At 27.1% G+C, this 15120-nt stretch overlaps 2 protein-coding genes across 2 annotated transcripts in view; one reads left to right on the top strand and one right to left on the bottom strand.

Annotated features, from left to right (window-relative positions):
- Nucleotides 1–1798, bottom strand: part of LOC114123894 (two pore potassium channel protein sup-9-like) — a 71826-nt gene extending 70028 nt beyond the window's left edge. Inside the window, exon 1 of the mRNA XM_050198915.1 lies at nt 771–1798. The gene's annotated coding sequence lies outside the window, so the exon portion shown is untranslated. The remainder of the gene's footprint in view (nt 1–770) is intronic.
- Nucleotides 1799–11833: 10035 nt separating this feature from the next.
- LOC114123920 (golgin-45) lies at nt 11834–14914 on the top strand. Its single transcript, XM_027987063.2, has 5 exons — nt 11834–12525; nt 12639–12913; nt 12989–13117; nt 13178–13373; nt 14638–14914. The coding sequence occupies exons 1-5, from the start codon at nt 12121–12123 to the stop codon at nt 14776–14778; spliced, it is 1146 nt and encodes a 381-aa protein (XP_027842864.2). The 5' UTR covers nt 11834–12120; the 3' UTR covers nt 14779–14914.
- Nucleotides 14915–15120: the final 206 nt, after the last annotated feature.

Raw genomic sequence — 15120 nt, 5'->3', positions numbered from 1 at the left:
TTTTGTAAAGATGGTTTATTGTGAAACACTTAAAACATCACATCTTATTACTACTCGTTGTAAAAGTAAATACCTATATCATACAGCAAAAATATTTTATGTTAATTTTAAAATTTTTCTACGGACGTTTAGATATACTATAGAATTAGGAGTGATGCTCGACTCATATTTTCGCAACGAATATTCGTTTCCGATAGTCTATGAATACATGTGCAAAATAAGAATGTACCTATACGTGAATATATTATTGTGTAATTTAATATAATGTACATAAAACTAGACAGAGGTCTGAATGCGAAAAAATACTGTGAAATCGATACGGTTTATACACCCAGTGATGTGTATAGGACCGTAGAACGTAATAATAATATAAGTACCGACCAGTCCGAAATGCGTGACGCGAATCAGAAAAGTTTCCTGTAGATAGATATAACTGCGATGTGAACATAAACGTCAATACATAGAGGTTCGGTCTATTATTGAAGTGAAATTATATCATAGCGATCGTGCTCGGACCGGTATAGGTACCTACTCAAAAGTAATATTTTGTATTATTTACAAAACCGAGTTCACAGCTGCGTCGCGTGCGGCGTTTTCGTGTACGCGGAATTCGGAGTCAAACTCTGAAAACGTCTTTATAGTAACTAGACCGCGATTAGTGTGAACCGTATCGGGTAGAAGCCGTTCGTCGCGACGACAAACGACGTAGCCGTATCCGGCTTGAATTATGAAAATATAATATTGTTACTGTATACCGTAATGGTTTTTACCTGAGCGGCGAGTGTAGAGTACTCGTAGGACGAGACGTCGGTGGCGGCTCCTTTGCTCCGGCACCGGAGACGACGACGGCTGCGGCAGCGGCTGTGCCGGTGGCGGCGGCGGCGATCACGACTACTGCGAGGACGACCGATGTCCGTCGCACGTTATCGTACGATGATATTATTATATTATAATACGACGGCGGTCATAACGATACTAATGATAACGATAATGATATAAAATGAAAAAAAAAAAACGACAGCCGTCAGTCCGTAGCCGGAGCGTCTCTCTCTCTACAAGATTCAGACCACCGACCGCGGCGGCGAACGATCGAAATCCGCACGTGCAATTTATGCGATACACACGACTATCATAGCGGGCGCGTAAACGAACTGCACCGGCGTCCGCGAATGTACGCGCGGCGTCAGAGTCGGATGCGGACGCCGCGAGGGCTGACGGCGGCACACGCGGCGGCGTCGAGGAGGGAGAAATATAGATAATGCTCGCGAACGGTATTTCACTGTATATTATAATACTCCGTGTGTTACGCGCACATGCACGCCTATATTATAATATTGAATCGTTCGCCGAAATTACAATAGTGTCGTTATCACTGCGATTCGCGAACGAACGCGAAACGAAAACAAAAAAAAAGATTTTGAAAATTTGAAAAAAAAAACAACAACGAAAAACCGACGTTTACGATAACACAAAAAAATATATATATATAACGTGTATAATATTATTATCGTGTACCGTACGTCATGCAGATGAGTATTATTTACGTTGTGTGTGTGTGTGTTTGTACGTATTCGTGAGTGCGTGTAAGTGTGTTTTCTATGTGTGAGTGTGTGTGAATGAGTGTATGTGAGTGTGTGTATGTGTGTGTGTATGTGGGTGTGTGGGTATATGTATAGGTGTGTGTGTGTGTGTATGAATGTCGTGTGTGGGAGGGTAACGGACACAACGCGCGTACACGGGACGCCGGGATCCGGGTATGCGTCGTCGGTTGGCCGACGGCTCGGACAGAGAGACTACCGCGGCGGCAGAAATCCGCGGAGAGAAACGCGGCGGTCGGCGCAGCGCCGCCGTACCAGAATCAATATTTCCCCTCTCGCGCGCGACACATCCCGTTTGTTCCTGTGACGTCATCTCCGGTCGTGCACATGGTCTTTGACGGTAACCTCCTCTTCCCCCTCGCCGCCAACCGTCTTCCGCCAACCGTTACTCCGCCTTACCTACCGATCCTCTTCCCTCTTTCTCGTCCATCACTTACGCTCCTTCTCCGCTGCCCGACCCCACCCCACTCAAACGCTCACACCGACCTCCCCGCAGTATCGACCCCTTCCCCTTCAGCCACCGGGACGTCTAAAATCCGCAACTGTATACTACATACGTAACGTATAATACACCCTCCGCGGCAGCTTTTTTCAAATTTATTCTCTACGGCTGAAAGTGCGAAATATATATTATTTTTCCCCATTCCCATACGTTTTCAAACAATTTACCCACTTATTTGGATTGCTGATCCCCTGTCTACATAATTATTGATGTACATAAATTAACAAACGAACTGTTTTCAAAAAAAAAAAAAAATCCTTCTGTAGAGCTTCAGTTTAAGCTTTCGGTAACACTTAAAATGAAACCATTACCTAGATATACTTATACTATATTACCCCAAAGAATCCCTTTCCGTTGATGATTTAAATATACTTGGCGTGTCATTTATTTAAGCTACCCACGTTTAACTCTAATTTGGTTATTACTTATTACGAATGTTATCCATTTTAACACAAATGTTTTTTTAAATTTCAAATTTATATTCATGAAATATTGTGTACTTAGTATTTAAATTTATTTTTTTTTTAAATTCGTAATTATATTAAATTTTTATTTATATATAGATATTAGAAGAGTAATAATGAGATACATAAATTGAAACTGATATTGTGCGTTAATAAATAATTCATCGACAAAAATGAATCCTTAATTCTGTATTGTATAGTAAAAACTATTTAGATTACTAAAATATGGCTTATTGAAGATATTAATCAATGATATTTTATAATATATTATTAATGTTTATAAAAATGTAAACGTTTTTTAAATAGATAATCGTTTTAAAATTGATAATTAGTTTTGTGCCTCAGGTGCATTGTCAACTCTTCTTATTATATTATGTAAAATTATTTAACACTGATTTTAAAACATTCAATAATGTTTTTCATTCTCGATAAAATATTATTTGGAACTGACGGAGACATGGCTAATATAATTAAAATACCTAAAATAAAGTTAAACTCGCATTTTCAAGCAAAAGAAACAATTACAATTATCTAATCATCTACATTTTGTTATATCCGTCATATTTTATTATTTTGTTAATAGGTATGGCTATTATATACGCCAAACTTGTTTACGCGAAAATGCACTTTGACGGGAGTACTAGTAACTGTAATTTAATATTGTTTCAAACATGTTCACCGACACCATCGTAACGGTTGTAAAAATTAATTTTAGAAATGTCCCACCCCACTGGTTTTATGGTTTATCTAGGAATACTGTATTTGTACCAATGAAACATAATAGTCACTACTATTATCATTAAGTTTCAATGTATCATTTGCTTTTATTATGGCAACTTTTGGACCTTTTTGATGCAATTGATGCAATCAAATTGGAAAATAAAATTGTTCATATTCATAGAAATTGGTATGAAATAGCTTATTCAATGTATCTATAATATTTCTGACATTTCTAACGTTCATAGCAGCCATATTCAACCTGTAGCCTACTGATTTTTAGTGAACATTAAAACTAAGGGAAAATATACACTAATTTAATAATAATATTTAATTTTAATAAAATTTAATATCATAAAGTATTAAACAATTATAAATGTATTTACAATGGTTTTTATTTTTATCCTTTGCGAAACATTTTCGCTCTTTAATATAGTCTCCTTAGAATTATTATGTTATAATCCAAGTGACAAAAATATGTAAGTGACTAAAACAGAAAAATGGTTGAGTACTGTAGGTTCATTTCAATAAATTGTCAAAATATATATATTAAAGTCTCCCGCCGGTTTTTCAACAGTTGAAATCACATGAAGTGACAAATTTAACCACACAAATCTTTTTGGTTGTCAAATCATACTACTTCCAAAAGGCTCTAATTACTTAGAAAGGTTTAGACACAAATTAAAACTTTATTAGCAACTATATATACTTCATACATAATAAACATTCATGATTAAAACTTAAAACTAATTCGATTATAAAAAAAATAATAAAAAAAATATTAATAAACTCGAATTAATTGTTATTACTAATCATTTGCATGTTAATTAATTCTGCACTGGATGGATATAATTTTGAACAATATTACAAGCTTCTAAAGCTAAATAAGTTAGGTTAGGTTAATGTATGCTTAGTATTTAAATAAATTTCAATTTGTTTTGTAAGTAGCATTACAACGTGTTTAAAGTAAAAAGCTTAAAAATTATATATACGATACATCTATCTTCAATGAAGAAAATGTACAGTGTACACGTTATAAAATAAGTGAATGTAATGTTCTATGTATAAGATAATTATGATTTAATTTAATATGAACCCGCTTTCACTTTGATAAAAAGCTTTTCCTTATAAACAATGCTAAATTAAACCACACATTTGTTAATATATTTTGAATTATTCTATCATTAGTTCAAAATAATTGAATTGTAAGTTATAACACACTTAACTAAGGAAGAAATTCACAAAAAAAAACCCAAGGCTAACAGAAACTAAAACATTACTAAACGGTTTTTGCCATTAAAATGTTTTCACGAAATAGTTGGAATTATTATGATTATCTACTATGATTATCTTTTTCAGTTTTAAAACATATCGCATAAGGTCACATTTAAATCTCTTCTAATTCAGATTAAGATTTTGAATAATTTTTAGTAATATTTTTAATGCAATATACTAATACCACTTTTATCCTTAATCTATTATGTATAATAATATATAAAAAAATTAAATAAAAATAAAAATTAATTGTAATAATCAAGGGCAAACGCCTTGTATAATAAGGTCAGGTCTGAGGGATTCTTCCTTACATTTAAAAATGCTGGAAAATATAATCGCCTACCGGATACAAACATTAAATTTACGCAATTACTTCCTCCTGATCTTCGTAGCCTTGAAAGGCTCGAAGTCGTGCATTTGAAAATATGATCAAGTACGCCGTAGTATAAAAATGATATATAAATAATAAAAATAATAATAAAAAGTATAATATGTTACACTTATGTACCTTACCCTACTCGTAGGTGTATACATTGTGCCATAATTTAATGAGGTAATACAAATAAGAATAGGTGGTAGCTTTATCAAAGGACACTGTGTTTCCAAGAAACTAGCTTTGTCCTAGATGGCAGAGACCTTTATTTGGCCATACAATGTCTCTGGCGGCACACGATAAAGTCACACGTCCTGCTCTCCATTATCACAAATACGTGTGAGTTTCTACGTGATCTTATAATGTGAATTGTCCTTTTCATCAGTGACGAAAGATTTATATTAAAAGAAATCACTATCTGAGCGCCATAACTTGACCGTTTTTTATTTATTATCTTTGAACTACTGGTACTGCAATGATATGTCAGCATATCATTACACTTACAACTATTGTTAACATTATACGAATTTTAAATTAGATCATCTCTATAACATAGGTTAGGTTTGGTTATCTCTATAGCACGATGAAATGTTGGAAAGGACTACGTTTAGAGTCATGAACCAGTGGCGATAAATTGATGCACAACGAATAGGCTCTTGATAAAATAGCCACAATGAAGGGACGGTGTATATCAAGTTTTTCATTATTACCCTCTAATATATTTTGAATACTACTTGAAATTACTTACAGAGAACGACGTTTAGCACAATGGTTTTGTTATTGTTCAAGTCTTCCTTTAAGAGCTCAATTACTAAATACAAAAATAATATATAAAATAAGTAGTTTAGTAAGTACCTCTCTTCTGTATATTAGGTGTCGAGTGGGTCACTATTATAGGTCTACTTGAATTCAATGATATATCATTGTGTACGAAAAACGATTCGAGACGGAAACGGTCAGCCTACATCATCAAATAATAATGTTTTTCTGATACAGCTATTAAAGTTAATCGTTTTATTTTTAATACTATAGATGGTTGATGTATTTTTCCCAAAAATATTGCGTATATTAATTATTATATTATTAGTATTAAATTAATATAATAAAATATATTTATATCATACTAGATCAACTCATATATCTCAAGATGTAATAACATTTTTCTGTAAATACTATAAACAATTAAAGTACTCCTAGAATCATAGCACTTATAAATAGAAAATATTTTAAAATAAATCAAACATTTTATTACCTATAAAATAATAATATATGTAAAATACATAAAAGTTCAAGTTCTCGCACATATAATATTTTTAAATTATAACAAAATAATTAACATATGGTTATTTATTGTTTAAATAAGTAATTTAGTCTAAATTGGAACTTCAAATGTCTATAAAAATAACTATCTTAAAATATTGTTAAGAGTTTATGATTCCAATATAAACTGTTTATGAAGAATCTTGTATTCAATTTTCAAAACTTAGATACAATAAAAAAAGTGTTCATACATTTTAACTACAAAATAGTTTGTGATTTTGATAAATGTCAGTGACATTTTAACTTCAAACGCATATAAAAAAATTAAAATTTTTAATATTTTTTTATTTAATATAATATATTATATGTGTATTCAATTTTCAAGTATTTACGTAATATAAATATATAATAAAATATAATATAATTTTTGATCGACATTAGTAAAAAAAAAAAAAACTAAAACAATTGAAAATTTCTCGTACCTATAAATAACTCAAAAAGAGTTAAAAGTGTTTAAAAATTGTATTGTTTAATGAAAATGATTATACAATAATTTGGTGAAAATTTTAAGTATATGTTAAGGTTTTTCGTTTTTCAGTTACATCATAAAAACAAAATGTATTCTGTCAAAAATTAGATTTGTGTAAAAATTCCCATATTCCTTAATTTTTGTTTTTTCCCTATTATAAAAATAAGTACTATGAATTTTTATGTTTTATCTAGTTTAGTAGTTTAAAGTACAAACTAGATCCAATTTTATATAAAAAACCTACTCCATTTTTGAAAATTAAAACGTTTTACCAACAACTTTTTGTGTATTCATAGACGTGATAAAAGCAATACATTCATCGCTCCACTCAGAATCTAAATATTTAATTTAACTTAAAAATTATTTTAATTTTTAGAAAAAAAATTAATTTTTTAAAAAACGAATAAATATTATTATAATAAATTTCCATTTGAGTCAGTTAAAGTTAACAATAATGGGGAAATTTATTAAAACGAATTAATATTTATATAATGAACTGTGAACACTTAGCGTTTTTCACAAATCAAATTCAAATACAAGTGCACATTTTAATACATTTTGTTGTTTCACTGTACTGCGCTACAATTAGATGTATTGTGTTGTATAAAATATAGTGTTTGACATTTTCTTTAAAGTAATATGTAAACTACATAAATCAAAAATAATATAATAAATAATAATGTGTACAAATATAAAGTAATATCATATTTTATTTTAGATGATAAAATATTGTGCTATTGAATTACTGATTAGGCTTTTCATTTGAAAATTTGTTTTGAAAACTAAAATAAAATATAAATAAAATATTGAAATATCAACAATTCTTTATTGATCTTTTAAATTTGTTCTTCACATAATTATTTAGCATCGCTATTATAAATATACTTACAAAACTATGTAGGTACTTTTACTTTGTGGAGTAATTAAAATTTTTCTTTTACATAGGTACATAGGTTGTTTTTTAAATTATTTTTTCATAAGTTCAATAAAATATTTTTAAAAAAAGGTAGAATATACCAAATCATTTGAATCTATTTGATTGATTGTTTAAAATTTGATAAAAATATAATTTTGTTTTTAATACTATTATAATATAATTAGGTATATTATAACAATAATACTATGTATATTAATCTTTATCCACGGCATAAAAAATTCAAATACATAAATTAGAAAAAATTTTCAAAACACCCTCGATTTACTTTTTGGATGAAATTCCAAATTAAAATATTTTAAAATAACAATTGGCTTTTTTGTTACATTTGATTTTTCCCTTTAAATTGAAATAGAAAACTGTAATTTTATTTAAGAGACTCACAAGTATAGTGAATAAAAATTATTAAACAATATTCAAAGTAAATACATATATTAATATCTAATATTATTGTATAAGTTAAATGTTTTATTGAACCAAACCTTTAAGAATGAATTATAATGAAATACTTAATGCATTGTCAATGTATGATCTTTATTAATTGTGCAAAACTATTTTTATTATCATTTGAATTTTTATTCAAAATTAAACTATTATTAAAAATAAAAGAGTTTAGGAATTTTGAGTTAGCTATAATAATAGTAATTACCTTGGAAATTTCCATAATAATACATAATTATATTATAAGCCTCTCAAATATATGTTATGTTTAATACCTAACATTATATTTTATTACGTACAGTAGGGCCGTATAATGTTTAGTGAGGTGATTATAATCGCCGACGTTTAATTAATTATTTAGTCAGGTGAAGTCGGTTAGAGCCATATATACTATAGTACTGGGCCAATAAATAACAAATTAATTATTATCAAACAAAACCCTGTCTATCTATTTATTATGTTCAGGAAAAATGATGGTGAGATTTTATACTCAATTTCTCAATTGATTTTTGTGTTTTTATACTAGATGATGGTCACATACTATAAAAGTAATGATAGTGAAACAATGATTATCCAGACATTGGTTGTCTCTGAAATCACCACGATAAAAAAAAAAAAAAAACAATTAAAGAATATTTTAATGGTATTGTTTAGTTTTATAATTATATCTGAGTCAAATGCATTACTAAAATGACTTGAATTCATAATGTTAAGGACGTCCAGCAATCAGTCTCTTGCTGTAGACCTTTTACGAGTGAATGAATTGCTGTTGCAAGAATACGACCATAATCCCATGATCAGGACGAAAATGCGATTAAGTATATTTATTGTATCATTATTCATGACACATCGTTAAAGACTTGATATTAAAATTAACAATTTTTATTTTTAACTGTATTTTGGAAATTTAATAAATTTTTTTTAATAATTGATTATTTTATAAATAACCCGATAAAAGTCTAAAATGTTTGCATAATCTTAATTGACCGAATTAAATAAGGTATATTATATTAATTAAAAGTTAACATTTAGACTAAATTCTATTGCTTATAGTAAAATAATTCACTTACTCACTTCTCAGTTGTTGACGTTTATGATTTTCATTCAAGTACCTACATCCTACATGTATGCTTAAACTCTGAAAGTTTGGTGATTGGTTTTATAATGTTTATTGTCCGCTAATACTGTTCTACTTTACATAGTCTACTACAATATTATTGAACACCGAACAATTTGTGTAAGATAAGAATAATTTATATTTTATTAACGAATGTTTTGACATATAAATCAAATACGTATTATTATATTTCTAATAATATCACAGTCGATTACTAAAAGATACGTTCAGTCATTATACTTATAAATATATTATATTACAATAAACTAATTTTCAATTATTTACACTTACTTACTTACTTATGAAATAGAACTTTGATGTACTTATTTAAAAAAATATTAATAATATAATTATCTATTCTTATAATAAGTTGATAAGAAAAATTATTCCGTAATGGTGTAATTGTGCATGTGTAGCTCGAATGCCTATCCTTAACGCCGTGTTACAATTGTTATAAACTATAAATTAGTATTTTTTTAGTAGGTATTATGCCCTGTGTTAGTCTTTTACAGGTTATAAAAAAAGTGTTGAGTATAACTGAAATAGACATTTATTATAAGGCCAATATTGAGATAAAATAAAACTGTGTATAAACTTAAGGTATAACTGTAAAAGTTGGATATTTAGAAAGCAAAGTTTTATTATACAAGGAATTTTCTGTAATATTATATTAATTAAAAGTATAATCCATTATTAATACTAAATACTACATAAACTTATGTCAATAACTAATAATAAGTACACTATACAAATCTATCATATATATATCGATTCGTGATTGTAGCAGATGTTGTTGAGGTGACTTTAAAGAATAAAAATTATTTCGTTACACAAAACAGTTATTAATATTTAATACTCTCACCAGAACCTATACGGATATTATTGTTATGGAATTTGGAACGATATTTACAATCTATTTAATACATAGGTACATAGGGGAGTTATAAGTATGAACATTTGAAGGATTCTAGGGTAGTAAATATCCCGTAAATAATATCATACGACTTATACGTAATTAACACGTTTAAAATTTTAACAATAATATAAGAATGTATACAATTATTAATTTATTCGATTGTCTAGATTCACTATTGATTTAATTTTTGGTTTATAATATGTTTCATTACTCAATTTTTGTAAAAAATTAAAAAAAATTTTTTTTACCTATATTGCTATATCTATCCATTTATTATATAACGATTACTTTAAATTTTTTATGTTAACTCTTTTTATAGTTTTATTTATTGACGAAATTTGATGTTAAAATAATAAAATATTCAATCAACTAAAAGTTAATTATTCATTGTGCCTATTTAGAGTTAAGATACGAGAAATAAATAACAAACAACTCATGTATGCATGTCAAAAACTACCCCTTATTAAACTTTTTATAAAAATTCAACTAAGTGTTTTCGATGTTCAATATTTATCTACCATAATTTTCAAAAAAACAATTTTCTGCGGAATATTTAATTATTACTAAGTGTAATATAATAAAATCCCTCGAATGAATATCACGTATAATTTAGTATAAATACTAAAAAATATATTTTTTAACTATCGCAACAATGTAAAGTGATGATAATTCTTATATGGTAAATAAAACATTAATACAAATTACAAATATGAAATACCTAAGTCTATCTTGGCGTTATCATTTATATATAGGTATCACACAAAATTTCAGATAATCGGAAAATAAGATTAAAAATATTAATTTAATCACTTAACTGCAGTTAAATCAGAAAAATATACATTCTGTTAATATGAAAACATTTTAATCAGTCAATCGCCTTTATAGTTGCTTATTCATCAAACAAGATACTTAAATTATTACTACTGTAAAAATACCGAGTGTGTTTAAAAAAATTAAAAATTCACAAGATTTTTAATAATATAAAAAAAACAATTTTATTGATGTACATATTTGAAAACGTCAAGTGCGTGTTTAAAACTTTAAAATTTACTGCACTGCTCCAATTTGTTATGTGAAATATTTAAGTAGATAATATTACTTTTTATTAGAGTAATGTCCTAGTCTAATTGTAACGATGAGACCTTTCGAGATAGGTCTAGTTTCTTGTTACTATTAATTATTATCGTTGATATTTTCAGGAGGATTGATAAATAAAAATTTAAATCATACATTTTTGCATTATACTATGACTATATTATACAAAAGTGATTTATCGGATATCGACTTAAATTATTTTTGTTGTATTTCACGTTTTGTGTTTAATTAATATAAATTTATATTTCGCAGACTTAATAATTAATTCTGTTAATTACATAAGCAAGTACTTACGTATATTTATAATCTATGATCTAGGTATGTCTTATGATATATATATAAAAAAAAAATGAGTTTTGTGACGGAATGGTTATTAATAAATAATTATCATTATGAATTATAAGTATCCATGTCAGATGAATTCATAGACATAGGTATAATTTTTTTTATATTATTACGTCTATGGAGGAATTTGTTCCGTTTATTATCAGCAACGGTATTCAAAAATTCCATGGTGATATCATCTGTTCTTACCACGATTACATACGCGTAGAAGATAATGGTTATCAATATGTTGTTATCACAACTAAATACTTAAATTATTCTCAATTATTATGGTTTATTAGTGAATACGTGTAATATACTATTATACTGTTAAATAAAAAAATATTTTTTTTAATTTTAATATACTATTCATTATTTTAGTCAGTAATATTAAGCAATTTAATTATTTCAAATAAAAAATAATGGCTGTGACAATAAATACCAATATATCAAACACTCGTTAATTCCAAAAGTAACGAATTATAAGTATTTGAGAATAAAATTATATTCAACAACTAACCGATTTGTCTATTTAACTTTTTATAAAAAATTATACATATTTTGTACCATTTAAAATGGACAGTTCAAATAATTCTTCAACTGCACAAGTACAATCTAAAGATTTGATTGTGAAACAGAACAAAAAGAATGAAATAGTTAAAATAAATCAGATATTAAATGGCAATAAAGTATTATCTAATGACAGACAATTTAATCCTAATAAAACTATGCATGAAATGACACCCGGTCCAAAAAAATATCAGAATATTAAAAAGTCACCCGATAAAGAACCAAAATTTGTTCCCTATGAGCCATACAAGGCAGCAGTGCGTTCAATTGTGCCAGAGTTGGGTCAACCATCAGTAGCTGTATTTAAAAGAAGACTGTCGACTGCGTCTAATTGTAGTAAAGCATCAAATGTAACTGAAGATCGAGTTGAAGATAAAGATGTGATATCTATGCTGACTCAAGAAAAACAGGTGAAGAGATGAATATTATGTAATTTTACATTAACATATAGAATAATATAATATACATCTTTTCAGCTATTAATTGATATTTATGTTCCATGCATCTTAAAATTTGATTTTAGAACCTAGAAGAAGAGATTGATAAACTTAATAAACAGATAGCTAATATGGATCTCCAAATGGGCTCACAGGCACAAGTTAATAACGAACTTAAAAATATGCTTGTTGCGTCTATTGGTGAAGATATAGAAGCCAAAATACAAATGTTGACCGAGGATAAAGTATTATTGGCGCACAAATTGCTCAATTTTACTGGAGCATTAGCTGGTCGACAAGATCAATTAGAAACAGTAGCTGGAGAACGAGATGTGTTACGTAGTAAATTTTTAGCTGGCAGGTAATGTATAAAATATTATCTTTTTTTTCTAACAAATTTCTAGGTACATACCTAATTTAACTAATATTTTTATAGTTTAATAGTGGAAGATTTATCCAAGTGGAAGACATTCCTGTGTAACCGAGTGGATAAATTAGAAGCTACATTACAAACAATTCTGGATGAAAATCGAAAAAATAGACATCTACTGAAGTCGGCTCATGAGTATGTTAAACATGGAATGTACGAAAGATATAAAATATTAATATAATTATTATTATATAGGAATTTGAAAGTATTACAAAATTATTATAAACTTGAAGTATCAACTAAACAAAAATTACTAGACAGTACAACAATAGCTGAAGATATAAACAGAATATCGTTGTTACTTAGAAAACATTTATTAACCACACAAATTCAAGAACTCCAAGTACATTCTGCTATCCACCAAACACAAGCTGAATCCCAAGCTCAACAAGTATGTATTTTTATTTTAACTTTTCATTTAAACATAAATGTATCTTATGATAAAGCTAGACATCTGGAAAAAATATAAGTTTGAAAAAAATTAATTATTTATTATAAAAAAGTAAAATTAAAATTAAGTGTCAAAAAATTTGACAAATATTATGGTTTAACGGGAAATAGGTGTAATATTTTGTGTATGTATAATATAACATTATTTTGAGAAAAATCAGATTACCAAAAAAGTTATTACCAATAGCTAGAGCTCTTTATGAGGAATTAAGTTAAAAAATTAGAGTAGCGCTCCACATTTATCATGAATTTATTTAGTCCACCGTTGGAACCTTTAACTAAAAAATATATGTTAAATATATTTTTTTTATTACATAATGATTTAGTTTTTAATTTTTTTTTTAACCTTTACATTTTAAAATTTAAAATCAAATTTAACGAAAGATACATATGGGTGTATGGTCACATTTTATAAAGTAGGATGATTATTTTCAATTGAACTGTAAAACAAATTTAAATATATTTTTAGATTGATTTGTTTATTGTATCAATAACTTTATCGGTGTAACTGACAAAATATAGGTATATTTTATATCAAATAAAACATTGTGTATTGAATTCCCTATGTAAAAACAATTTTGGATTTTGGACTAGTGAATCATTATGATCATACTTTACACAGTGCATCTATTTGTGCCTTATGTATAAATGTATAGCAAAAGAGTATAATGTTAAAAATATTAATTATTAATTTTTTTTTGTTATATTCTGAATATAGGTTGGTACTAATGTAAACTGTGTTCAATGCTAATTGAAAGTTAAATAGACATAATTAATATTTATATATTTAAGTATTGATGGCTAGTGTTAGGCTTGTTCAGAAAATATTTTCAATTTTGTATTCAATGTGATGTACTTACTGTGAAAAGAAAATTATCATATAATAGATTAAAGTTGTCTTTTTTCAAAAGCTTTTGTCTTAGATATTTAATTACATTATCAAAAGTTATCCATGGAATTTAAAATTGCGTTAAAAATAAAATAATACATTTATTTCAAAACAATTAAAATATTTAAATGTATGACCTCATATTATGTCATCACTTTTATTTATATTTGAGTAGGGATAATTTTCTCTGTATAAAATATACTTTAATTGATTAAGAAAAAAAAAACTTATCAAGTTTATATCTTTTATAATAATAATAATATAATTTAATATGTTTTATATCTTATTAATATCAAATTTTTTTTTTTTTTTTTAGATATTGGCACAAAAAATGCCCAGAGAAAAAATGAATAATGTTGATGCAACATGTAATGCCATAATGGAAGCATCACAAGCAATAGAATCTAATATTCAATTATGTTGTGGTCATTGTACTGGAACTGTTAAACTTATTTAAATAATAAAATTACTGTTAAATAATCAAAATTTAAAAAAAAGTTTCAATATTTTATTATGTTTTATGTGTTATTGTAAGCTGGAGTAATAATTTTATAATTTATGTTGATGTTTAAAATTAAATTAACTTTTATATACTTATTATGTTGTTTTCTAAAGAGGCTATAGAACAAATATATTATTATTTATTTATTTATTAATATTTTGGCAATATACAGAGGTAGTTATTAGGTGCCATAAGATAAAAAAAAAAAGAATATAATAATAAAAAAAAAGGTATAAATATAAGAGTACTATGTATATAACAGCAAAAATGCAATCGAATAAAAGCATCAACCATGTA

This window comes from Aphis gossypii, chromosome 1 (genome assembly GCF_020184175.1).
Source record: "Aphis gossypii isolate Hap1 chromosome 1, ASM2018417v2, whole genome shotgun sequence".
Classification (NCBI taxonomy): Eukaryota; Metazoa; Arthropoda; class Insecta; order Hemiptera; family Aphididae; genus Aphis; species Aphis gossypii.
The sequence above is the reverse complement of the archived record's forward strand: the minus strand, read 5'-3'. Positions and strand labels throughout refer to the sequence as shown.